Raw genomic sequence first — 22,373 nt, forward strand, 5'->3', positions numbered from 1 at the left:
GGGAAGATCTTTTGCTTTTCTGCTCCACCACCTATCAGCCACATGACCTTGGGCAAGTTATTTCACCTCTCTGAGCCTCAATTTCCTCATCTGTAAAATGAGGATAATTCTATATGCAGCATAGGCTTATTGGAGGATTCAATGAGCTAAGCTATTATCTTCTGTTAATTCTCTGCTAATTATTCTTACCTTTGTCACTGACCACATTCTGCTACCCAACCTAAATTCCCTGCATTGCATCTGGTACAGTATGTGTGACTAGTAAGCAAGGGAAAGCAACCTGTTCTGTCTGAAAATATCTCCAGAAATGCTGTGCCAGCCTGTGATGAGACAGGGTTGGGAAAGGGAAGGAGAGAGAGTTGAATACTGCAGCAAAACTAATCTTCCCATCTGCTGCTTTTGTATTTAAACATTGATTCTGAGGTTGGATACCTCCTATAATTATATAAGGGCCTCAGGCTCCTGGCAGGCAATCTTCCCTGGGGATTTACAATAGACCTTTGTCCTCCATCAATATAAACCAGGTTACAAATAATACTTTCTATTTTTACTGAATCCCTTTCATATTTCACCCCTTCAGTGCAATGTGATACAGGTTGGAATATTCTTCTTTCACCAAAGACAAAGACAGGGAGAAAGAGACCAAGTGAATGTACTGAATAAGCCGCTCCTGGTCTCAACAGGCTGAGGCTGTGCTGTAAACTGGTGTATGGGGCTGGCTCTTTTCTCTTTCTTCTTGACTGCTATGGTTTGAGGGTAGCTGTTTATCCAAATGAATTACTTCATTGAACAAGTGAATATAAAACACCCAGTCTTTTCCCCACCTTTGGAACCAGACGTCTCCCTATCTCTCTTCTGTCTTGCTTGTTAAGGCTCAGGAGACTCGCTGTCGTCCACTACAGGAGGGAGCTACGCAGCCTTCAAAATGGGGCTATCCTGACCCGAGACGGGCTGCTATCTGGAGGGTGAGCCCCTGGCCACTGTGCCATACTGGCACTTAGTAGACACACCAGTTGTCAAAGACATAGTAGGAAAAAAAGAGTGTAAAATAGCTCATTAATATTTTTTAAATCAATTACATGTTGAAACGATAACATTCCAGATATATCTGTAAGTAAAATATATTATTAGAATTGTCCACCTGTTTCTTTTTATTTTCTAAAATATGGCTACAAGAAAGTTTTAAATTATGCATGTGGCTTGCATCTGTGGTCTGCTTTATATTTCTATGGGATAGCACTTCACTAATGTGATCCTTTAAGCCAAAGTCGTGTCCCCAGGGGGTCTCCTGTCAAATGTTCTCCCACCCTTGTCCTGACTAACTTGTTCTTCTGGGGAGCTCCAGTATTAACTTCTTTTTTTTTTTTTAGGGTCAGAAAACTTTAATAACACCTGGACAGAATCAATACTAACAATTTAAGGGGAAGTTTATACATGATATTTTCTAAGATTTTAAATATTCCAAAAGATTTTATCCTTAAAATTCAGTTTAAACAAACAAGCAAACAAACAAAAACTTCACCCTATTTAACCCTCAGCAACTCGACTGTGGACTCACTTTACCCACACCTGGAAATCCTTCCAACCAATTAAGAAACTAAAAAGCAGAAACTCCCGTGGGATTCTGACTGCCAGGCCTATCTTTCGATGTGCAGACTCTCCTATCCCCTCTGTCCTCCTGATGTTCCATCTCTTAACTGCAGTGACTCACTCATTGCCTGAGCTCCACTTTGTTCTGTGGTTCACAAAGTTAGTCAGCTGCATAGAGAGTGGAAGATGCTGAAATCTGCAGTACTACATTCTGAAAGGTCCTCTCTGACTCCTCACCCCTTCCCCTGCCTAACCATCATCCCCCCCAGCCGAACCTTGAACCCCTCCTTAACACCTGAGGGCCCTCACCATCCCCTTGCTATTTCTGTCCTCCTGCTGGACTGTGAACTCAAGAACATGGAGCCTGGACCTGGCTTGTTCACTTCCATATCCCCACATGCAGCACGGGCTCTAGGCCTAAAGAGGGGTTTTAATGTATTTGTTTGCATGAATGAATAAATGAATGAGTGAATGAAGGAGTGAATTCAGCTCCATCTGCACACAGGTATTTCTCTTCCAGACCCATGGCCCAAACCACCAGAAAGTTTCTGACTTGCTATGATCGAGACAGTGAGAGGACGCTGAAGAAATTTACAGAGGAAATTGGAAAGGTTAATGTGGCTTTAACCCACCGTCATATCTTTTCATATGTCATCCCCATATATATTCGAGGTGACTTCCTTCTTAAAGGATAGAAGCTGTATTAACTGAAGGAAAAGTGTGCTGGAATCACGGATTGAAATGCTTTGTCAAAGCAAAGGAAATGGTATGAAAGTTTTTGCAGAAGGAAATGATAGAGGGAATCTGAGGGAAAGAATCGGTGACACTCCCCCCCCCCCCCCTTAAAGGGCTCTAACCCAACACTGGGGCTGTTGGTAACACAGCAACAGTTTCTACCTGTTACTGCATTTACTGTTTTAACAACACCCAGGTGTTTTTCCTTGATTCATAGATTAGGTTCTACTTTTTGGCTTCAACATAGAAAGTATTTTTTCTCTTAAAAGCAACCATGGGGACCTCCCTGGCAGTCCAGTGGTTAGGACCCTGCACTTGCACTGCCAGGGGCGCAGGTTCGATCCCTGGTTGGGGAACTAAGATCCTGCAAGCTACGTGGTGTGGCCAAAAATTTAAAAATAAAAAATTTTTAAAAAGCAACTATGGCAAAAAATAGTACAGGATATTTTTGAGGAAATGGAGTTTTTTGGAGAAACCAAGGTGTGGGAACATGAGTAACTATGTGGGAACCAGAACATCAAAGGTCTCCTTTACCCTCAACATATTCCCACACCCACCTTCATAAATACACACGCATATAGATACATTCATACACATTCACACTCACACACCCACACATATACACCCACACTCATACCCACATGTATCCCACACACTCACACCTTCACACTCACTCACTATGGAGGGTGATTCGCATGTTGGAATTTAACACCTAATGTGATGGTGTCAGGAGGTGGGGCCTCTGCGAGTTGATTAGGCCGTGAGGGTGGAGCCCCCATGGGTGGGATCAGCACTCCCTAAGAGACCCCAGAATGCCGTCTAGCCCCTTCCACCACGTGAGGGTACAACGGAAGTCTGCGACACAGAAGAGGGACCTCACCCAACCATGCTGGCAGCTGGATCTCAGACTTCCAGCCTCCAGAACTGTGAGAAATTGATCTGTTATTTATAAGCCCCCAGTCTATGGTATTTTATTATACTAAGACACTCACATACATGCACAACATACATGCCCACGCACTCACACACGTACTCACATATACACACCCACACACTCACCTCCCTCCCACGCATACAAAACTCACACGCATTCACACACATGTGCACTCACTCACGTATACAACACACATGCACACACACCACTCCAGACACGCACCTTCACACATCTTCAACTCCCTCCACACGCACCGGGGCTGTACCCATTCAGCACCAAGCTGTTCTCCCCTAGTGTAAACATCCTACAAAAACGAAAGGTCATCTCACTTTTCCCTATCTGCAAGAGAAACGTGTTCTCTCTGTGTTCACCGGCTGATGGGGTTTTACTTGGGGCTTCCTTTGGTGCCAAAGCCCCAAATTCCCCTTTGCAGTGGCGGGGTGTCCCCCTTATCTGGTTTCCCAGTATTGATCAAAGTGAAAAAAGAAAAATCACCCACCACACGCATGTGTTTGCTTCCTTTCCCCAGTGTGGGAAAGCCTCTGACTGAGGCCCCACCACAAAGCACTTGATCTGGCTACAGTGTTTCTTTCTAGCCTGGGGTTTAGATGAGTTCCTTGTGTCTTAGTACAGCCCCGTGACTGAGGCTCCCAAGCCTGCCTAAGGGGGGCAAGAGGAATCCCCAGGCGGATGAGTGGGAGAGGGGTGCTTCCAGAGGGCAGTATTTCCGCCCAGGAAAGGCTTCCAGCACAAGCACCACATCATGGAATCCTCTCATGGGAAATCACTTCCCCTCCCTAGACCTCAGTTTCCATGTTTGTAAAACGAGTGTAGGAACTGCATGCTGCTTAAATGCCCTTTGGCTCTAGAGGTCTGGGATTCGTGGTTCTGGGGTCCAGAGCGGGACTGCTCATCTCAGCAACTCCAGTCGGGGTTTAATTGCCTCTCCCAGGTGGGTGCAGAGGCAATTGAAGAAGCCCAGGATTCGACAGAGAAGGACTAAATCCTGTAATGACCCTATAAAACTGAAGACTGGGTCCAACTTTCCTTTCTCAGGCTGGACAATCACTGAAGGTTTTGAAGGTGCCCTGTCACGACTACCATCTGGCACAAGGTTATAGAAGCTTCTAGTATTTACATTTTTGGTTTCTTTTTCAAATCGATTCCAGTCCAAAGCATCCTTCTTGGGCCCACATTTCTGGCTCCACAAAAGGAAAGATTTTCTAACTTATCAATAAGAGATGCCATCAAGGCATGGGCTTCCTCCAAAGCGATTCTCCCTGTCCCAGAAGGTCCCAGACATCTGTCTGTCCTGACTGGGCTGGGAGCAATGTTTATGAGAGAAAGGGTAGACTAGAAGAGCTTTAAAGCCTCTTTGAATTTCAAGACTTCATTTTAGGATCCAAGCTTTGTGAGGAATAGGGACAGGATCAAGATGAGCCGCAGAGAGGAATTTGCATATGCAAGCTTGCTAAACATTACCTGTTGGCTAACAAATAGTTATTCTGACTTTGCTCTGACGCTGGCTTCAGGGTACCCTGCTCATGCCTGTTCTAAATTCTCTTTGTGACAGTATACACAGATATAGCACCAGGCATGTTGCTTACACTGTTAGGATAAAAATCATGATGCAGTACCATTTAATTTTTCCTTGGTGGCCCCCGTGATTTTTCTGGGTTTGTGTCTTCTCATTTACTGCGCCCTACGATGGCCTTGTCAGCTCTGCAGGTACCAGGATCATTACCCTCATTCTACCGAGAGAAACCCTAGAGTAGAGAGGAGTGAAATGGGACCAGAATAGAGCATCTTTTCAGATAACTGTAAAGTACATTTTGGGAGGAGGGATCTTTATGGGAGGAAGAATATTGGTTTTAACCAGTCACTTACTTCTGAAAACGAAAACCAATAGCCAGGAATTGAGCTGGGTTCTTCTATACTATTTACAAATTATGGCTGCTCTAAATGCCTTGCTTTAGGAATAATCTTGCTATTAACAATGCTTTACTTTAAGATAAATTTTAAGCTGCAGTTTTAGTTTCAAAGAGAAGAACTTGATTATGACTCACCAAGCTATTTATAGTAGACTCCTCTTATGCCAGACATTGTGTGTGTGTGAGAGAGAGAGAAAGGGAAAGAGGGAGAAAGAGCTCATTTCTTAAAACCGAAGAAGATTGCAATTATCGAAATCTATCAAGCTAACCCCATCAGAGGACTTTATTACTCTGACTTCTTGTTTCATGCTCATCAGCTTCATAATTCCAAAACTCTTCATTTACCCTTAACTAGAAGAACTGTCATAAAAGGGATGTAGGTTTTGGGAAATAAAACCTCTTCTTATGAACATGCCAATCAGTAGCTCAATTCAAATAGTATTTTTTTTTGGACAAAGATGAGTCATGCTGTAGCAGAAAGAGCTCTGGATGGATTTCAGTCCCAGCTCTGCACTTAGTAGGTGGGTGACTTTGAGAAGAACCTCCTTTCTTGGACTCTCAGTTTTTTCATGTGTTAGTGGGGATACTAGTATGTACCTCTTAGAGTTTTTGTAAGGATTAAGTGAAATGATAATGCCAGCTTTCAGTACTCTGTAAAACTTTTACATTTTGTAATAACATTAGGCCTCATTGTTTTCTGGAAGGTTGTTCGGTTTACTACTGTTTTACTACTATTCGTAAGGGCTGCTTTCTTTTCCTATTCCTATTATTTTCTACTATTATTAGTATTCCTGAGGTAGAGCAGCTTTTTTTCCATCCTTTCCCTTTTCAATGACCATAGAAAACATATTCTTTTCCATTTGATTTTTTTTTAACATTGTTATTGGAGTATAATTGCTTTACAATGGTGTGTTAGTTTCTGCTTCATAACAAAGTGAATCAGCTATACATATACATATATCCCCATATATCCTCCCTCTTGCGTCTCCCTCCCATCCTCGCTATCCCACCCCTCTAGGTGGTCACAAAGCACCGAGCTGATCTCCCTGTGCTATGCGGCTGCTTCCCACTAGCTATCTATTTTACATTTGGTAGTGTGTATATGTCCATGCCACTCTCTCACTTCGTCCCAGCTTACCCTTCCCCCTCCTCGTGTCCTCAAGTCCATTCTCTATGTCTGCGTCTTTATTCCTGTCCTGCCCCTAGGTTCTTCAGAACCTTTTTTTTTTAGATTCCATATATATGTGTTAGCATACGGTATTTGTTTTTCTCTTTCTGACTTAACTTCACTCTGTATGACAGACTCTAGGTCCATCCACCTCACTACAAATAACTCAATTTCGTTTCTTTTTATGGCTGAGTAATATTCCATTGTATATATGTACCATATCTTCTTTATCCATTCATCTGTCGATGGACACTTAGGTTGCTTCCATGTCCTGGCTATTGTAAATAGAGCTGCAATGAACACTGTGGTACATGACTCTTTTTGAATTATGGTTTTCTCAGGGCATATGCCCAGTAGTGGGATTGCTGGGTCATATGGTAATTCTATTATTAGTTTTTTAAGGAACCTCCATACTGTTCTCCATAGTGGCTGTATTAATTTACATTCCCACCAACAGTGCAAGAGGGTTCCCTTTTCCCCACACCCTCTCCAACATTTATTGTTTGTAGATTTTTTGATGATGGCCATTCTGACTGGTGTGAGGTGATACCTCATTGTAGTTTTGATTTGCAAGAAACCATATTCTTAAACATCCACAGCTTTAATTTTCCCCCAGATGAATAAGTGAGGTTGCATGGTCACTGTTGGGCATATTGTATGAATTAGAAGAGAAGGTGTAGTGAGTGGGGTCAAAGGGTGGACATGCTCGGGGATGGGAGGGAACCTTGATCCGACTGGAAGTGGGTGAGGGAAATATGTGATTGTGTGGAGGCAGGAAGTCAGAGTTCTCACCCTTGTTTGGGAAAAATAAATGACACAGAATCAAGTATCATGAGGATCTGGCTAAGAAAATGAGCTCCAACACAGACTCTGAAGGCTCATACCAAAGCCACTATGGAAACAGAAGGTCTTTTTCTGGCCTTGAAACTTATCATTCAAATATGTAATTCTCTTCATATGTCAATTATATCTCAACAAAAACAAAACAAAAAACCCAAATCTATAATTCTCCTGAATTTTAAGTGGACACTGCAAACTTACCTTCCAGAAAAGAGAAATCTGTTGTCTATTGTAGTCAATGTTCTGTCTCATGTACCAGACATCTAATGTTCCAGTAGGCTCTGTTTTGAAGGAGAAAAAACCAGTTTCATATATACATATATATCTATACAACATGAAGACTTTAGAAGTCAATTGGTTATTCATTAAATAATTCTGGGGGAGTAGGATTATAGGATAATTTCAATTTTCTTTGTGTCCCAGTATCTTCCTTTTTCTGTTGTTACACAATGAACATGTATATATCTTTGACTACAGAAGTCAGAAAAAACAAGACTACCTTGAAGACAAATTTTAAAAAATGACGAGAAAATTAGATTCTTAACTTATTCTCAAAACGTGTATTAGTAAAACAACTCAGAGAAAGTACGTGTGGTTAGTTCTTTTTTATTGGAATGCAGAAAGAATTCTCAACAGAAAAATAAACATAAATCATAAGGGAAACATTTTTTTGATCCTGTAAAAATACAAAATACAAATGATGAACTTTGTGTTCATCTCTGTTCCTGAACTTATGCTGGAGTATAATTATTTGGTATTATGATCACTGGACAATAATCTATTTGTAAGGAAGCCTATCTCATTCATCTTAATACTCCTCATACCTAGCACAGTGCTTAGAATGTAACAGACTCCCAATTACTCTTTGTTAAATGATGAATAAGCAAATGAACAAACCAGGCAATACTATATACTTGATGCTGAAACACAGGCTGAACTCATAGAAGAAATAACCACCAATCCATAAGATGATGGTCAAATATTACCTAATTTAATTTGAGAAAGTCAATCGAACATACTTGAAAAGAAACTGAATAATCAACTCCTGTGTCTAAGAGTGTGTGTGTGTGTGTGTGTGTGTGTGTGTGTGTGTGTGTATGAATGGGTAAAGTAGTTTTATTTCTCCCACTGTCAGACTTGTTCTGGTTTACAGCCAGGGGTGGAATCAGCAGAAGCAATCCCTGAAAACAGGCTTCAATTGCACCAACCTTACTTGTGTAACAGTGACATTCAGAGTGTATTAGGGTGAGGCTATCTTGGGGTTCCTTTTGGAGCAGCAAGTTCCATTTAACCAGATGGAAATTTCCAGAAACTAAGTCCCATCTGGAGAGCAGAAGACAAACAGCCAGAGAGGGGAGAAGAGAAAGAAGGACAGGGAGGGAGCACATGTCCCAGCACATACTATGGGCAGGCCCTTTGTGGGCCCATTCAATTATATCTCCTGCCCTCCTCAGCCCCGTGATGCACTAGCTTCAGTGCAGTGGTTAAAGTGTGGGCTCCAGAGCCAGATCGTCTATGGGCAAATCCCAGCTCTGTGATTTTGAACAAATGTTTACCATGTCCTCAAGCCAGGTTCCTCATCTGTCAAATAAGGACATTAATTCTACACATCAGATGGGGCTGTTGTGAGAATGTAAATGAACGGAAGAGTGCTGACACATGGTAAGTACTCAGTAAATTTTGCTGCTGTGTTTTCTTCCTTTGAGAAGTGAAGTACTGAGAAGTTAAGGAACTTGATCAAGGTTCCAGAACAAATCATCGGAGAAGCCAGGCTTTGAACACAGCTCTGTTTTATCATGTAGCCTGTGCTCTTTGCTCTGCATCATGCGGTTGCCTGGCTCTGTGAAGGCTTATGATTTCTCTATAAAACTTACATCCTCCATCAGGTACACCTTTCTATTCTCTTCCTTTGTCACTTCCTCTTCCTGCCTCTCTCGCCTTTGTCTCTCCTTTTTTATTTCTAAACATTCACTTCTTTTCTTCCCCTTCTTTTCTCACCAGTGGTAGTATTTACCCTTGCAGCCAGGAATTAGAAGTAAGAAATGTGTACAGAAGACATTCTGGAAGTGCTCTCAATCGTTCAGGATTACAGGGACCCAGGAGTCAAGCTCAGAACTTTTTTTCTGCTGTCCAGATGCATAAAAGGAAAAAAGCACAGGCAACAGAAGGAAAGGGGGCCTGACATTTATTAACCACCTACCATGTGCCAGGTAATCTTTGGACACTTTATATGCATGATCTCACTTAATCCTCACACAAGGCAGAGGGTACATGTGATTATACCTGTTTTGCAGCTGAGAACAAGGAGGTTGACAAATGCTAAGTGATTTACAAAAACCGTGGAGCTGGTAATGGCAAAGCTAAGAGCCAAGCCCAGGTCTCACTGTCTCCAAAGACCCCGATCGTCCATTACAGTCCACCGTGTTGAGCAAAGATCTGAACACTCCACAAACTATATAATCCAGACATTGACTACATAGTCAGGATTTAGAAACTTGGGTGTGCTCAGTGTCAAAGCCAGTGGACGTGTTCCATGGTGCTAAATGTCTTCAGTAAATTACATATTGGTAAGAAATTTAAAGGGAATACTCATTGCCTCATTGCCTCTCATTGTCACTCATTGCTTCTACAACCTACCAGATTATTACAGAGCTAAGAGTCAAATTCTAGAGTCATATTTTCTTCAAAGGATAAATTGCAAGTGAAGCTGAAATTTTAATGGTGCCCACTTGCAGCGTAAGCTTCTATGGGAGAGAAATCATTAGCCAAATCTGTATGAGTGTCAAGTGTAAAATTTCATGACCAGGAATGTCAAACCACTGCTGCTTAGAGCAACCTAAGGGCTAATATTAGAGAGAATCTTTGACATTCAACTGTCATAAAATCACTTAAAGTCCTAACCTCAGTGTTATCTAACAAAAGACAGATAAAACTTTTATGGGTAGACGAGAAAAGGAAAGTCAAAGGCCCATATGTCCAAGTGACCAAAAAAAGATGGGTACAAATGATTAAAAATATGAATATTGAGAAATGGAAGTCAGCTCTCCTGAGATGAATGTACCTTCACGGTAAAGGAAAAAACCATAGGGTTAAAGAGGAGGGAATCACCAATATGAAAAAGGAGGACATCCTAAATTAAGCAGAAGATCAGCTTAACTGACCTAACTGACCTCAAGGGTTCTTTCAATCTAAATCCCAAGATTCTAGGATTCTATGAAACAGTACATGTGGTAAGTAAATCAGGGCCAAGCCATGTGCTGCTTCTGAGGTTAGCATCTGTCTCTGAAGCCAAGGCAAGTGCAAGGGCGTGAACAAGAGCAACTGAATTGCAAGTGGAAAGCAATCCTTCCACAGAGATTTTAGCAGGCAGTGGAGTGGAGTAGAAAGATCTCTAAGAACAGTGAAAACGGAGAATTTAACACAAAGCAAATATGAAAAAGGAATATCTTGAGAGATTTCAGGTAGTGGGCTAAATTGAACCCATGAGAATATTTTGGTCCAAACCATGCTCCAAGCAGGATAAGATAGAGATAAGTCATTTGCCATCTTGGTTCCTCCATGTCCACTCTTTGGGCTGTGATACATTTCTCTAAAATCTAGTTTCAAATAACTCAAACAGATTTACAAACACCCATTTGATTAAACAATTTTTTAGTGGTATACTCTTGCCTTTATATGTTACCACCTGCTATGTCTCCATGGGAAGCCCTACACAGATGCCCCCGCCCTTCCTCCTCTTTGATAACTTTCAACACTTGGTTCACTCTCTTTCCACTCCTTTCTGTCACTATTTTTGGTGGTTCATCATCCACCCTGGTGTTCCTTCCCAATGGCTGGTACTGTCCCTCCCTCCACCTGCTCACTTCCAATGATCTGATTCTCTCAACTTCTTCACTGAGCAAAAGGAAGCAAGCAGACAGGGATTCCCTAATCTTTCCACCCTGGAAACTTTCAAACTTCCCCATCAATTCCCTAACACAGCACCCCTACTGATTTTACTGTGGATGAAGCATCCCCACTTCCATCAAAGACCAACCCCTTGAGTTCTGGATCCCATCCTCTTGCTTCATCAAGGATCTCTCTCCCACCATTATCCTACTTCCTGTATCATTAATGTCTCCCTCTCTGCTGGGCCCTTGTCATCACTTTGCAAATATACTGTATTATCTCTGATCCTAAAAGCAAAAACAAATAGGGAATTTCTTAATACCACATCCTGCTCCAGCTACTGCCCAACATCTCCGCCCTCCTTCACAGAACTTCTTGAAGAGTTGTGAATTGTCACTGTCTTTATTCCCTCACCTAACAGTCACTCTCAAGCAATGCCAACGGATTCTGTCCCCATCACACTACTGATGCTGCTCCTGGTCGGCAATGAATGCTACTTTGCCAAATCTAACGATCGCTTCTCTATTCTCATTTCATTGGATTTATTGGCAGCATTTGACATAGCTGAATACTCCACCATCTTTTTTTTTTTAAAGAAACATAACCTTTCAACATCCAGATCACAAGTGAAGAGCTTGTTTCTTAATAGAAGCAGAAACGTTTCATCCATACTAAAGTCAGTGGAGGCCTCATGTTAGAGTGCCAAGGGAAAAAAGTGAGTTGCAAAAGATTACATACACATATAATTTTGATTAAGCTCAAAAATAAGCAAAACTAATCACTGCTCAGAAATACATACATTTCTGAAAGCTACGAGAAAAAGTATGAGGATGATATAAACACACAGTCCAGAATAGTGGTTACGTATAGGGAAGCGTGACATGGTAAGAATATATTGGTAATTTTATAGCATTTAAGCTGAATGGTGGGTTTCTAAGTGTTCATTTTATTGTTACGCTTTGTATGAGAAAGTAGCTTAAACTAGGATAGTCACAGTAGCAATGTAAAGAATGAATGCATTTTGAATATGTTTTAGAAGAGTCAACTGCTGGTATGAGGGGATAGGAGAAAAGGAGAAGTTAAGGATGATTTCTGCATTTTTGACTTGAGTAGCTAGGAAGATGGTGGTGTCAATTACCATGATAGGAAAGATCGAAACAGAGGCATTTTGGAAACATTTTGCTTTGGAGAAAAAAATAAAAGTGTCTGTTTAGGCTATGTGAGGTTTAGAATGTCTGTTGACATCTAAGTGAAGATATGGAATAGGTGATTGGAACACAAACCTGAAGTTCTGGAAAGAGTCCAGGACAGAAACTATGTTCTATCTTTCTCTCTCTCTCTTTACCTACCTATCTAGTTTTAGAGCCATGAGACTGAATGAGGTCAGCTGGGAAAAGAAGGGGGTCCAATATAAAGCCCTACAGATGGAGATTAAAAAGAGAAAGATGGCCAGCAAAAGAGACCAAGAAGAACTGACCAACATGGTAGAGTAAAAACCAGGAACGAGGGATTTCACAGAATTCAAGAGAATCAAGTACTTCCAGGAGGAAATAGCTCTTTTCTTCTACTGCAATAACCTTGGAGACCACATGTTCCAGATGGAGGAAGGCCACAAGATTCCCTTTGGACTTTGCAGGTTTTTCTTGGTGTCATCTCTTCCAGGAATCTTTCCCTGATGTTCCAAGATAGACTATAAGCTCTTGAGTCTGAGGATCTGACTGGTTACCATTATGTCTGAGCACCTGGCATAGTTCCTGATATACACACATTCCTCACAGATCATCCAGAGAAGTATTTTTTTCCCCCAGTGGCTTCTTTTGGAGGGCTTCATGGAAAACAGTTCTTCCCATTTGGGTGATCACTACCTTGTCAAATAGTTAAGCTCAGGCACTTACTTCTTCCAGGATAGGTGTTGGGCTTAGAAGAGACCACAAGAAGAAGAAAAAAGGGTAGGGACACTCACTGGATCTAAAACATAACATTTTCCCTCTAATGAAAATGTTTGTAGGTAAATCCCTTTAGAAGGTAAAGAACCATTCATTCTCATTTCCTGAAGCCTTAGGCAAAAAGATGCAAGTATAATAGTTTCAAGTTTAGCTAGTTTAGGAGTCAGCAAACTATGGCCCATGGACCAAATCTGGCTGATTCCTGATTCCCTGTTTTGGTATAGCCAGTGAACTAATAATAATGGTTTTCACATTTTTAAATGGTTGAAAACAAGTCAAAAGAAGAATCATTTTTAGTGACATGAAAATTTTATAAAATTCAATTTTCAGTGTGCAAAAATAAAATTTTGGACACAGCTTTGTCTATGTATTTGTATACTGTCAATGGCTGCTTGCCTGTGATAACAGTAGATTTTAGTAGTTGTGACAAAGATCATATGGTCTGCAAAGCTGAAAATATTTACTATACGGACCTTTATAGAAAATGTTTGCTGACTCCTAAGCTAGACTTACCATCTTGCTTGCTAACTAAGATGGTAAAATAACCTCTAGTATTTAATTGTTCACACCTAACTTATCCTAGCAATAGTTCAAAATCACAAATGAATGAATAATTGTCTAGCTTCTTAATGTGAAGATGGGTGGCTGCAGCTGGTAGCCCTGCATTTTCTCCCTCTTTGGGATCTCTCACCAATCACCTGTGCCATCACCACAGTGGGGGAGGACTCCTCCTTTGCTGCTCTGGCACTAGTATGAGCATTTAACACTTCCTTTATTAATTGTCCACAGTCACATTTAGCAAGACCAAACTTATAAATAAGACTGAAAAATGGTGAATGAACAGACAGAAACATCTAACTGATAATACAGCTCTAAGGGATAGCTCATTCATCTTTATTTTGGAGTCTCCTCCTGGGCGTTCAAAATGATGAGGGAGTGCCTTCCCCCCAACACCTGGGCATATTCTCAGGCATGTTTGGACACTATGCAGCCCAAATTCAGACTGTTTTCCCACTAGAAGTAAAATATGATTGCTTGTTTCCCAGTATCAGGCCCACTGATGGTTACTGATTGCTGGACTGTCCTCCTAAACATAAGAAAGTAACCTCTCTCCTTCCACCCCTTACTTAGTGGTCATTTTAAAAGTGTTTTTCATGGAGGACCATGACAAGAGTTGAATTTAATGACATGGGAAAGGGCCATATGGAGTGAATAATACCCTCATTCTCTGCTGGAGTGCTATAAATAACTGTGCCCAATCCACCAGGAGATAACATATTGCTCTGTTTTGAGTAGCCAAGGCTGCAAAGAAAAAGCTCTATCATAAGATCATTCAGTTTTAGACAGTAACTAAAAAAAAAAAAAAGAAAAAAGCTTACTAGTATTTTTTTTTAAATGCCAAGTTATATATGCATACACATCTCAGGGGTTAAAAGGAAGAAGTGTTAAAAAAAAATTCACACCTTTTAGGTTTACATCAGTTGGTGTTTCATACAGAAACTGATGACAGGAACAGCGGTAAGAGGTGAAAACCGTGAAGCTTAGAGTAAGAGAAAAGAGATCCTACAACAACCCGCAGAAAGATCAAACACAAAAAAGGGACATTCAGACACTGAAAGGAAACCAGCAGAGCTTGGTAGCGTGGTGTATCTCAGAGAATGGGTTTCTCTCTTTATGAATGTTTGCAATTACTCTGAATAAGCCAGCTTCCTTGGTTCAATTCATAACCATCCACGAGTTCATAACTTTAACAAGTTGCTGCACTCATTGTTATGATGGTGGTTTATTTTATAGGATATGAGAAAGTTACCATCCTGCCTTGATGGGTTTTTAATGCAACAGATAAACACTTGAAAAAAAAGAAAGAAAGAAAAACCTTTTCACACATCTCTAAATGGGTCATTATCAAGTGTGAGTAAAAATGACAAGAATTTACAAGCCCAGAGTTTCCCTAGTTTATACTTTAGCTTAATGTGATATAACTTAAAAATTTTCAGCCTATTTACTACCTTGGACTTGGACATAAAATATGGCCTATTTCCAAGAATTTTATCTGTACTATGTATAAATAAAGTCTAAAAATCTATGAGGTATTTTAAAAATGCATTACTTTGACATTGTAATAAAAGGATAATAAGAGTAAGCTCCGGATTATAAAAGTGACACATATTTAAACAGAGAAAAAGTGGCTCAACATTAATTTAAGAGATTTTTACCATAAAACGAGAGGAATAAATTATAATTTGCTGAATGAATTCATTTAAAAATATTTTTTTAAAATAGCGAAATGCAATTATTGTCAGAAGAAAGGAAGAGTATACAATTATTCTACAATTTATATATTATTTATTTTACTAATAGTTTACATCCTTGAAAGTCACTGGAGTATCACTGATAAGTGTCATCAGTTACCAAAAATCACTAGTAGCTCACAGAAAATGAATGTAACTTAATCATTAGGCTAGTTTACATGCACACATATCTATAAGTTTCACAAATAAGGATTTAGCTTTTCTGACATTAATGCTTCAAAATCTCCAGATAATAAAGCAACGGATTATATGTCAATTATTTTTCCTCTGAAACAAATTTACATAAATTATGAAGCTGTATACTGTATCACTAACTGAGTGCTTTTGAAAACTAATATTCAGATGGTTATTTCTTATGTCTCCAAAGATTTAGTGTTGTCATAAAGTTCATATAAGCATTTTTGCTTTTTCAATTACACTTCAATAAAATTGTCTTCCCAATAATTACCAAAAAGAACAGTCCATCAGACTTAAAAATACATTTGATCTCCTCTTTATAGCTATGGGCAGTCTACTGGTAGTCACGTGAGCAGTGAGTATCAAAGGTTTGAAGAAGTGCAGTGCTGTAACATTGGGAGGAGAGAAGATTGCCAGATGTTAAACTTTATTTTAAAATGTTGTCTCCAGAGTCTACCTTTTTTCAAGCTTTTAGTATGGCTTATAAAGCCATATTAATTTTCATAGAATCCAAAGGGTAAAATGTATCAACGTTTAATGATAAAGGAATGAAATTAATTACTGGTTGCAGCTTTGTGGAATAAGAGAAAGTAACTGAGAAAGTAAGTGAAATAGAAATAAGAGATATAATCAAACGTTACTGAGGCATAAACTTGTAACCAACGTGATAACGTGTGGCAAACAGGAGTAGGACTTACCTAATGTTAAAAAATTTTTAGCAATATAAACATATCTCCCTGGACAGCTTCAATACTTAAGTCAACGTCAAAATGAGCTTGTTAATTAATGCACTCATACTCTTTGATTCAGTATCAGTACTTTAGAGATTCTATTCCAAGGAAATCATTACATCTTCCTCTCGCTCTCCTGTCTTTCCTCCGCTCTATCCACCTCCCTCCCCTCCGTTTTTTTTTTTAGACACATACCTTCTTCTGGTGTTTGTGTTCTCAATGATTCACTCCAATCACTCCAACTACCTTTATAAAGATGTAACTTAGAGGAAACCTGAAATTCATATTCTGTAAAGGGTTTCAGATCCAGCAAATCATGTCTTCCTTTGGCATTTGTGGCATTAACCTTGAATCCAACAAGATTTTAAAAAGTGCCTGTTAATACTAAATTAATTTAAATAAAGGTAGGAAAACCAGACCAGATAACGCTTTTTACTTTTCAAATCTGTCATTCAATAAGAAGAAATATCAATGACTGGGTTACTGAATACACGTGATGTTAATCTGAAACAATAGCTTCTCATTAATAAAACAAAAAACTCCTGGGTCTAAGAATCCATCTATATGGATTCCAAGGGGGATCCCGAAACCAGCTGAAAAACAAGATTGAAAACTACCAGTTTTCAAAAGGGCCTTGAAGAAGCTTGTTTCTACACTAGAGATTATTCTTTATTTGGTTACAACTAGAATGTGATGAATGTTTTAACACAGACATAAAACTGGTTCCAAACAGAAAAATTTAAGTATATAAGAAAATTATATAGGAAAAATTATAAGTGAAAAATTTAATTATTTTACCTCTCTACATGTGGAACTGATCCTTTGTTATTATTATAAGCCATTATATTTTACAAAAATACTGGAAGGAATTATAATCTTACATTTTTTATTGTAAAAAATTTAATGTTTAGGGAAATCCCTGGTGGTCCAGTGGTTAGGACTCCGTGCTTTCACTGCCGAGGGCCTGGGCTCAATCCCTGGTAGGGGAACTAAGATCTCACAAGCCACGTGGCATGGCAAAAAAAAAAAAAAAAAAAATTAATGTTTACTATTACATCAAAGTGTGAAGCTTTATCTTTGGAATATTCAATTCAGATAAGCCCCTCTTTGAACACTCCCTAATATTTCTCTTTCCAATATGTTAAAAAAATTACTAAAAAGTAATAATGGAAGTAATAATGGGGTAGGGGGGTAAAATAACAAGGAAAAATGACTCACTAGAAATAAACTGTAGAAAATTAATGTGGATTTACAGAAGCCTGTGGCTTAAAAAATTTCGGAATCAGTGATCAAATTTTAAGATATTTCTTAATAAACAGAAGTGTAAGTGACTGGTATGTCTCAAATGTGTATGTGTACTTTTGGGCTAAATATTCTTAAACTCCATATTTTGCTGGTATGAAAAGAGAGATCTGGGCGTTGCTACTAAGAACCCCTCCCTGGTTTCCCCTTCACTCTAGAGACCATTACCATATTCCAGGACCTGCTGTGAATGGGCCGATATCTGAGTCGATTAAGCAGCACCAGCCCCTCATCTCTCCACTGAAGGGTACACCTGCTCACGGAAGCGTTTACAAATTTGATTCTGATGTCCCACGGAGGAAGAGGCCTCACTGGTAACCAGGACAAAAAAAAAGTGTGATTCAGGCTCCATAATTGGAAATTGTCTTACGTATTGACATGGGCTTATAAAGAGTTGAACAAATCTCATTTCTAAGATGCATGGCCACTAAACTTGGTGAAAGAGACAAGAGAGTAGTACCTGGCTTTTAGAAAGAAGAAAAAGTTGGATTCACTTCTAAATCATTAAAGTAATTCCCTTTAATCTACCCTCATTTTTACTAAATAAACTATGATGAACATCAGTAATAATCTCGATTCCATTTAATTCAATGATTTAAAGAAAACCAATGTGCCAAAACCCAGGAGTTCCAGTGGCTGAGAAGGTAGAGGTGTGGCTAGTGGTGATCACCTCAGAAGGAGAAGAAATATTGGTAGGAAAAGCCATAGGAAAGAGAGCAACAGAGGAATAGAAGAGAAGAATAAGAGGGAAAGAAGGTGGCTAGAGATGATCAATGTAAAGAGATGGAAGGTAGAATGGGCAGAACTTTGACAGGAAAATGTAGAGTAGATACCAGTGTTCAGACTCACAGTTAGCAGTATGTGTGCAAAGAGGTGCTTTGGGAAGAGAGAAGAGAGACACATAGTATGAGGCCAGAACTTCAGTCAGGCCTGAAGCCCAGTCCTACATGGAATGTTCAGACCTTGGGAATGCCTGGGATTGGCCTCTGATTCAACTGGGCCAATTACATTTGCTCAGAAATGTGCTGGGACTGGCTCACTCCAGCTCCCAAGCTGATGAGAGGGGTGGAGGTAGGTATTCTCTGAGGAAGATGGATTGGTACAATGATACACTTTCTTTACAGGTGGCACTTGGCTGCTCTAGCCCTGCAGGCCCACCTGCAGCCTATCTCAGAACAATGGAGTAGCCATGGGGGTGAAAAGACACCTCCACCAGGAAGGGCTTACACTGCGCTTCCTGAATAACCTCACATGACCCTTGCCTCAGTCAGATGGTATCCCTGGCAGCCAGTGCCTTCATGGGATTTGAGGCCAGGGGACTCTTATTTCTCCAACAGAGAGAATAATGTTGAATATCCCATTTTGAACATCTCTCTATAGCTCTAGAGACATACATCCTTTTGCTTGCATCAAAGAAACATCTATCCTTTGCCTATGCCTACTGGCCACTTTCCATGAACCACTGTCCCTTTTGAAACAATCACACATAGAACATTCAAGTGATTTTAAAAATAATATTCACGTGCTGAAGATTGACACCTGCAAAAAGTGAAATAATACATACCTATGTCCAACAATGTGAATGAGGATGGAAATGAAGAAGCACTCCCAAGACTATTGATAGCAGTAACCTTGGCTGTGTAACTAGATTCAGGTGATTCAGGGGTTAGGTTAATTCCAAGGTCCAAATGATCACAATAGTGATCATTACATTGTTTCTGCCAAGTTAAATTTTTTGGTCCACTTAACCTGTAAATGAAAGACGATTGTGTTTAGCAAGATACTTTATGTGCTGTTGCCTTCTTAGCACAAAGGAACAAAATGTTCATATATTTAAAATTCCTCACATTTTTAAGGTCAGTTTTACTACTAGGGGATACACAGTGGGAATATTTGTATTCTGTGGTCGTAAATAGGACCATACTTCACCCCTCTCTTTTTTTTTGGTAGGACTGAGACTTTTTGACATTCGTATGGATGAGTAACCATCTCTACACTGCCTGAATTCCCAAAACCCTGGCTGACATCTTAGCTCCTCAGGACAGATCCAATCATCCAAAGGATCCATGGCCACCTTGGCATTTACTGCACAGAAATGCCAGATGCTAGTATAGACCAGAACCCTGAGCCCCACTGCCTTTTCCTTATCTCCTACTCACTTAGGCATAGTGCTACCAGCGGGATCTTTGGAGAGGATTACAGAATCAACTCCAAGGAAAAGAATCTCCCAGACTCTCTCTTTTTGTGAACTCTCAGGTCAGGCAAAGGTGCTTTAAAAAGAAACTCCTCCAAGACTAATGGAAAGCTACCACAAAAAAGAGTCTATTTATAGACTCTAAGAGTCTATACCATGACCCTAAGAGTCCACAACTGCAGAAAAGGGAAGGGATATAATGCAGCCAGTTTAATCCTATAGAGCAGGGAAGAACGTCTACACCGTGGGCCTTGGATACCCTGAAGAGAACTCTGAGTTAGTCACACTTTAGATGAATAAACCAGTTTTACTTGATGAACACTAGAATTTTTTTTTTAAGTATCTAATTATCTAGAGGTGTTTATTGCTTCTTCTCTCTGGTAAAACTAGAACTGTTCGATACTTCTAAATGTCATCTAAGAGAAGACCTACCAAAAAAGCTGCAAAAATTCAGTCTCACTCACTGTAAAGTATAGGCAGTATACAGGTGGGTGTCTTGTCCTCTATCCCAGGTGCAGCCCACGGTCCCACGTTCTCCCTTCTGTATACAAGATAAGTTTTGAGGCTGTTCTGGAACAACTTTAAAAATAAATAACAAAACCACCTATTTTAAATAGCACACAGGTGATACTTCAATTACATTGTTATTATTTGCCAACAAGACAACAATACTCCCCCTATGTCTCCTATACCCAGAGGAGCTGGGAGCTATTTCAGATCCCATGAAGTTCAAATTTGCCTCCTAGGCATGAATTTCTTCTAATAACAATGGCAATAATAGTGAATATGGATCAAACAATTACTATACGCCAAGTTCTATGATCAGTGTTTTATGTGTGGTTTTTCTCAACTGGAAATCATAGCAGCTACATCAAGTACCTACTATTATTATCCTCATTTTATCAAAGAAGAAACTAAGACTTAGAGATGAAGTATCTTGCCCAAGATTACAAAACGATGAAGTGGCAGAATCAGGTCTCCAGCCCAGGAGTGGCTGACTTGAATCCAAGCCTTTCACCACCATATTTTACTGTTCTCCCTAACAGGTGAACATCCAGTGCTAGCTCCAGTACCCCAGGTGATGATGAGCTTACTTTTTTAGAATGAAGCCCATTCAAATATTAGAAACCTTTAAAACTGAGGGGCTTTCTTTCTCCATTGACCTGAGATTTGTTGCCAAGGCACTTTTACCCACTGGCCCTTAGTCATGTCTTCCTGGGCTGTACCACCTAAATCTAATTTCTGCAGCATCACTTGGAGCACTTAATGAACATGTATAAATTAATTCTTTATGTACACAGACACTGAGAACCTTCCATGGGCTAGGCAGTGTTAGCTGTGGAAATGCAAAGGTGAACAAGGCAGGCATGGTCCCTTCTATCATAAGGTGTGTATTTTTAAATGAAGCCATTTTATAGTCAAAGACAGAACTCAAAGCTAGGAGTTTCTCAGATTTAATGGAGATAAGAGAAAATACTCTGTTACCGGGTCATCTCATTCTACCCTACTACTGAGACCCAGATGTAGACACAGGCTTCCTTTGGGTGAGATAAAACAAGGGTACCACCGAAGCTCTAGACATTGTCTGCTCAGAAAAAAAAAAAAAGCAGTAATTGATGGAATAAAAGCTTTTTTTGTCCTTAGCACACACCATAGATCTGGGGACAGATCTGGGGACTACCCACTGTGTGATCTTGCCCAGATGAGCTTCTCAGAGCTTCAGTTTCTTCATCTATAAAGTGAGTGTAACAATATGTAGCTCATAGAGTTTTGTTTAATGGAATAATAAACTCTTTCTTTTCCTAGGATAATAGACTCATATGTGTATATATAGATATACATATATACATGTATACATTTATATGTATACTTTATACATCTGTATATACAACCACTTATGACTAATACTATGTTAACTTCTCATTTTATGTACAATTTCTTGTTTATCTTGGAGGTAGTCATTTTCTTGTTTTTCCATTTGTTTAGTTTCCTTATTATTAATAGAATTCCAAACTTTCAAGTCAATTATCTGAATCACTGTTCAACATACTCAGAAGCACTGACAATTCTATTAGTTTCATCTGCTTGGAGACCAGTTTCCTGGAGCCTTGTGAACTTTCCAGTAAGATGGGTTTGCCTTTATGCCTATACACAGCTATCTTTCTGGAACTGCCAGCCCTCAGTGTCCTGGAAATTCCTTCTCTTTTTTTTCCCTGTGTTGGATCTCCTGTTTCTTAGATCTAATGTTTTCTTCTTTCTTGATTTAATTACTTGTGTTGGTGGAGTATATCCTCCAGTAGTTCCCTGGGAAAGGTTGCAGGAGAGGAAATATTTTGAACATGGCTAAAAATGTCACTATTCTACCCTCACACTTGACTGATACTTTGGCTGAGTATAGACTGTGCTTAATGGGGTCTCTTTTCTTTCATTCTTATGGATTCTCAAAGAGTTCATAACTTCTGGTGACTTTTATTTTTTATTTTGAGAAACATTTTTGAATTATTTCTCTGATAATTCTTATCTGTTTTTTCTTTCTAAAAATCCCTAGTTTCATAGGTTGCACCGTCCTCTCTAATTTTGTATTTTATCTCCTATATTTTAAAACTCTTGATCCTTTTGCTCTAA

The 22,373-nt window shown here is 39.6% G+C and overlaps 1 protein-coding gene across 1 annotated transcript in view; it reads right to left on the reverse strand.

The window, feature by feature from the left end:
* IL12RB2 (interleukin 12 receptor subunit beta 2) overlaps positions 1-22,373 on the reverse strand; it is a 91,445-nt gene that overhangs the window by 51,675 nt on the left and 17,397 nt on the right. The window contains 5 exon segments of the mRNA XM_082360021.1: positions 7,400-7,479; positions 16,448-16,598; positions 17,723-17,865; positions 19,119-19,303; positions 20,213-20,327. Of these exon segments, the coding sequence (XP_082216147.1) occupies positions 7,400-7,479; positions 16,448-16,598; positions 17,723-17,865; positions 19,119-19,303; positions 20,213-20,327 (674 nt within the window).

This window comes from Balaenoptera borealis, assembly GCF_965194805.1.
Source record: "Balaenoptera borealis genome assembly, chromosome: 1".
Lineage (NCBI taxonomy): Eukaryota > Metazoa > Chordata > Mammalia > Artiodactyla > Balaenopteridae > Balaenoptera > Balaenoptera borealis.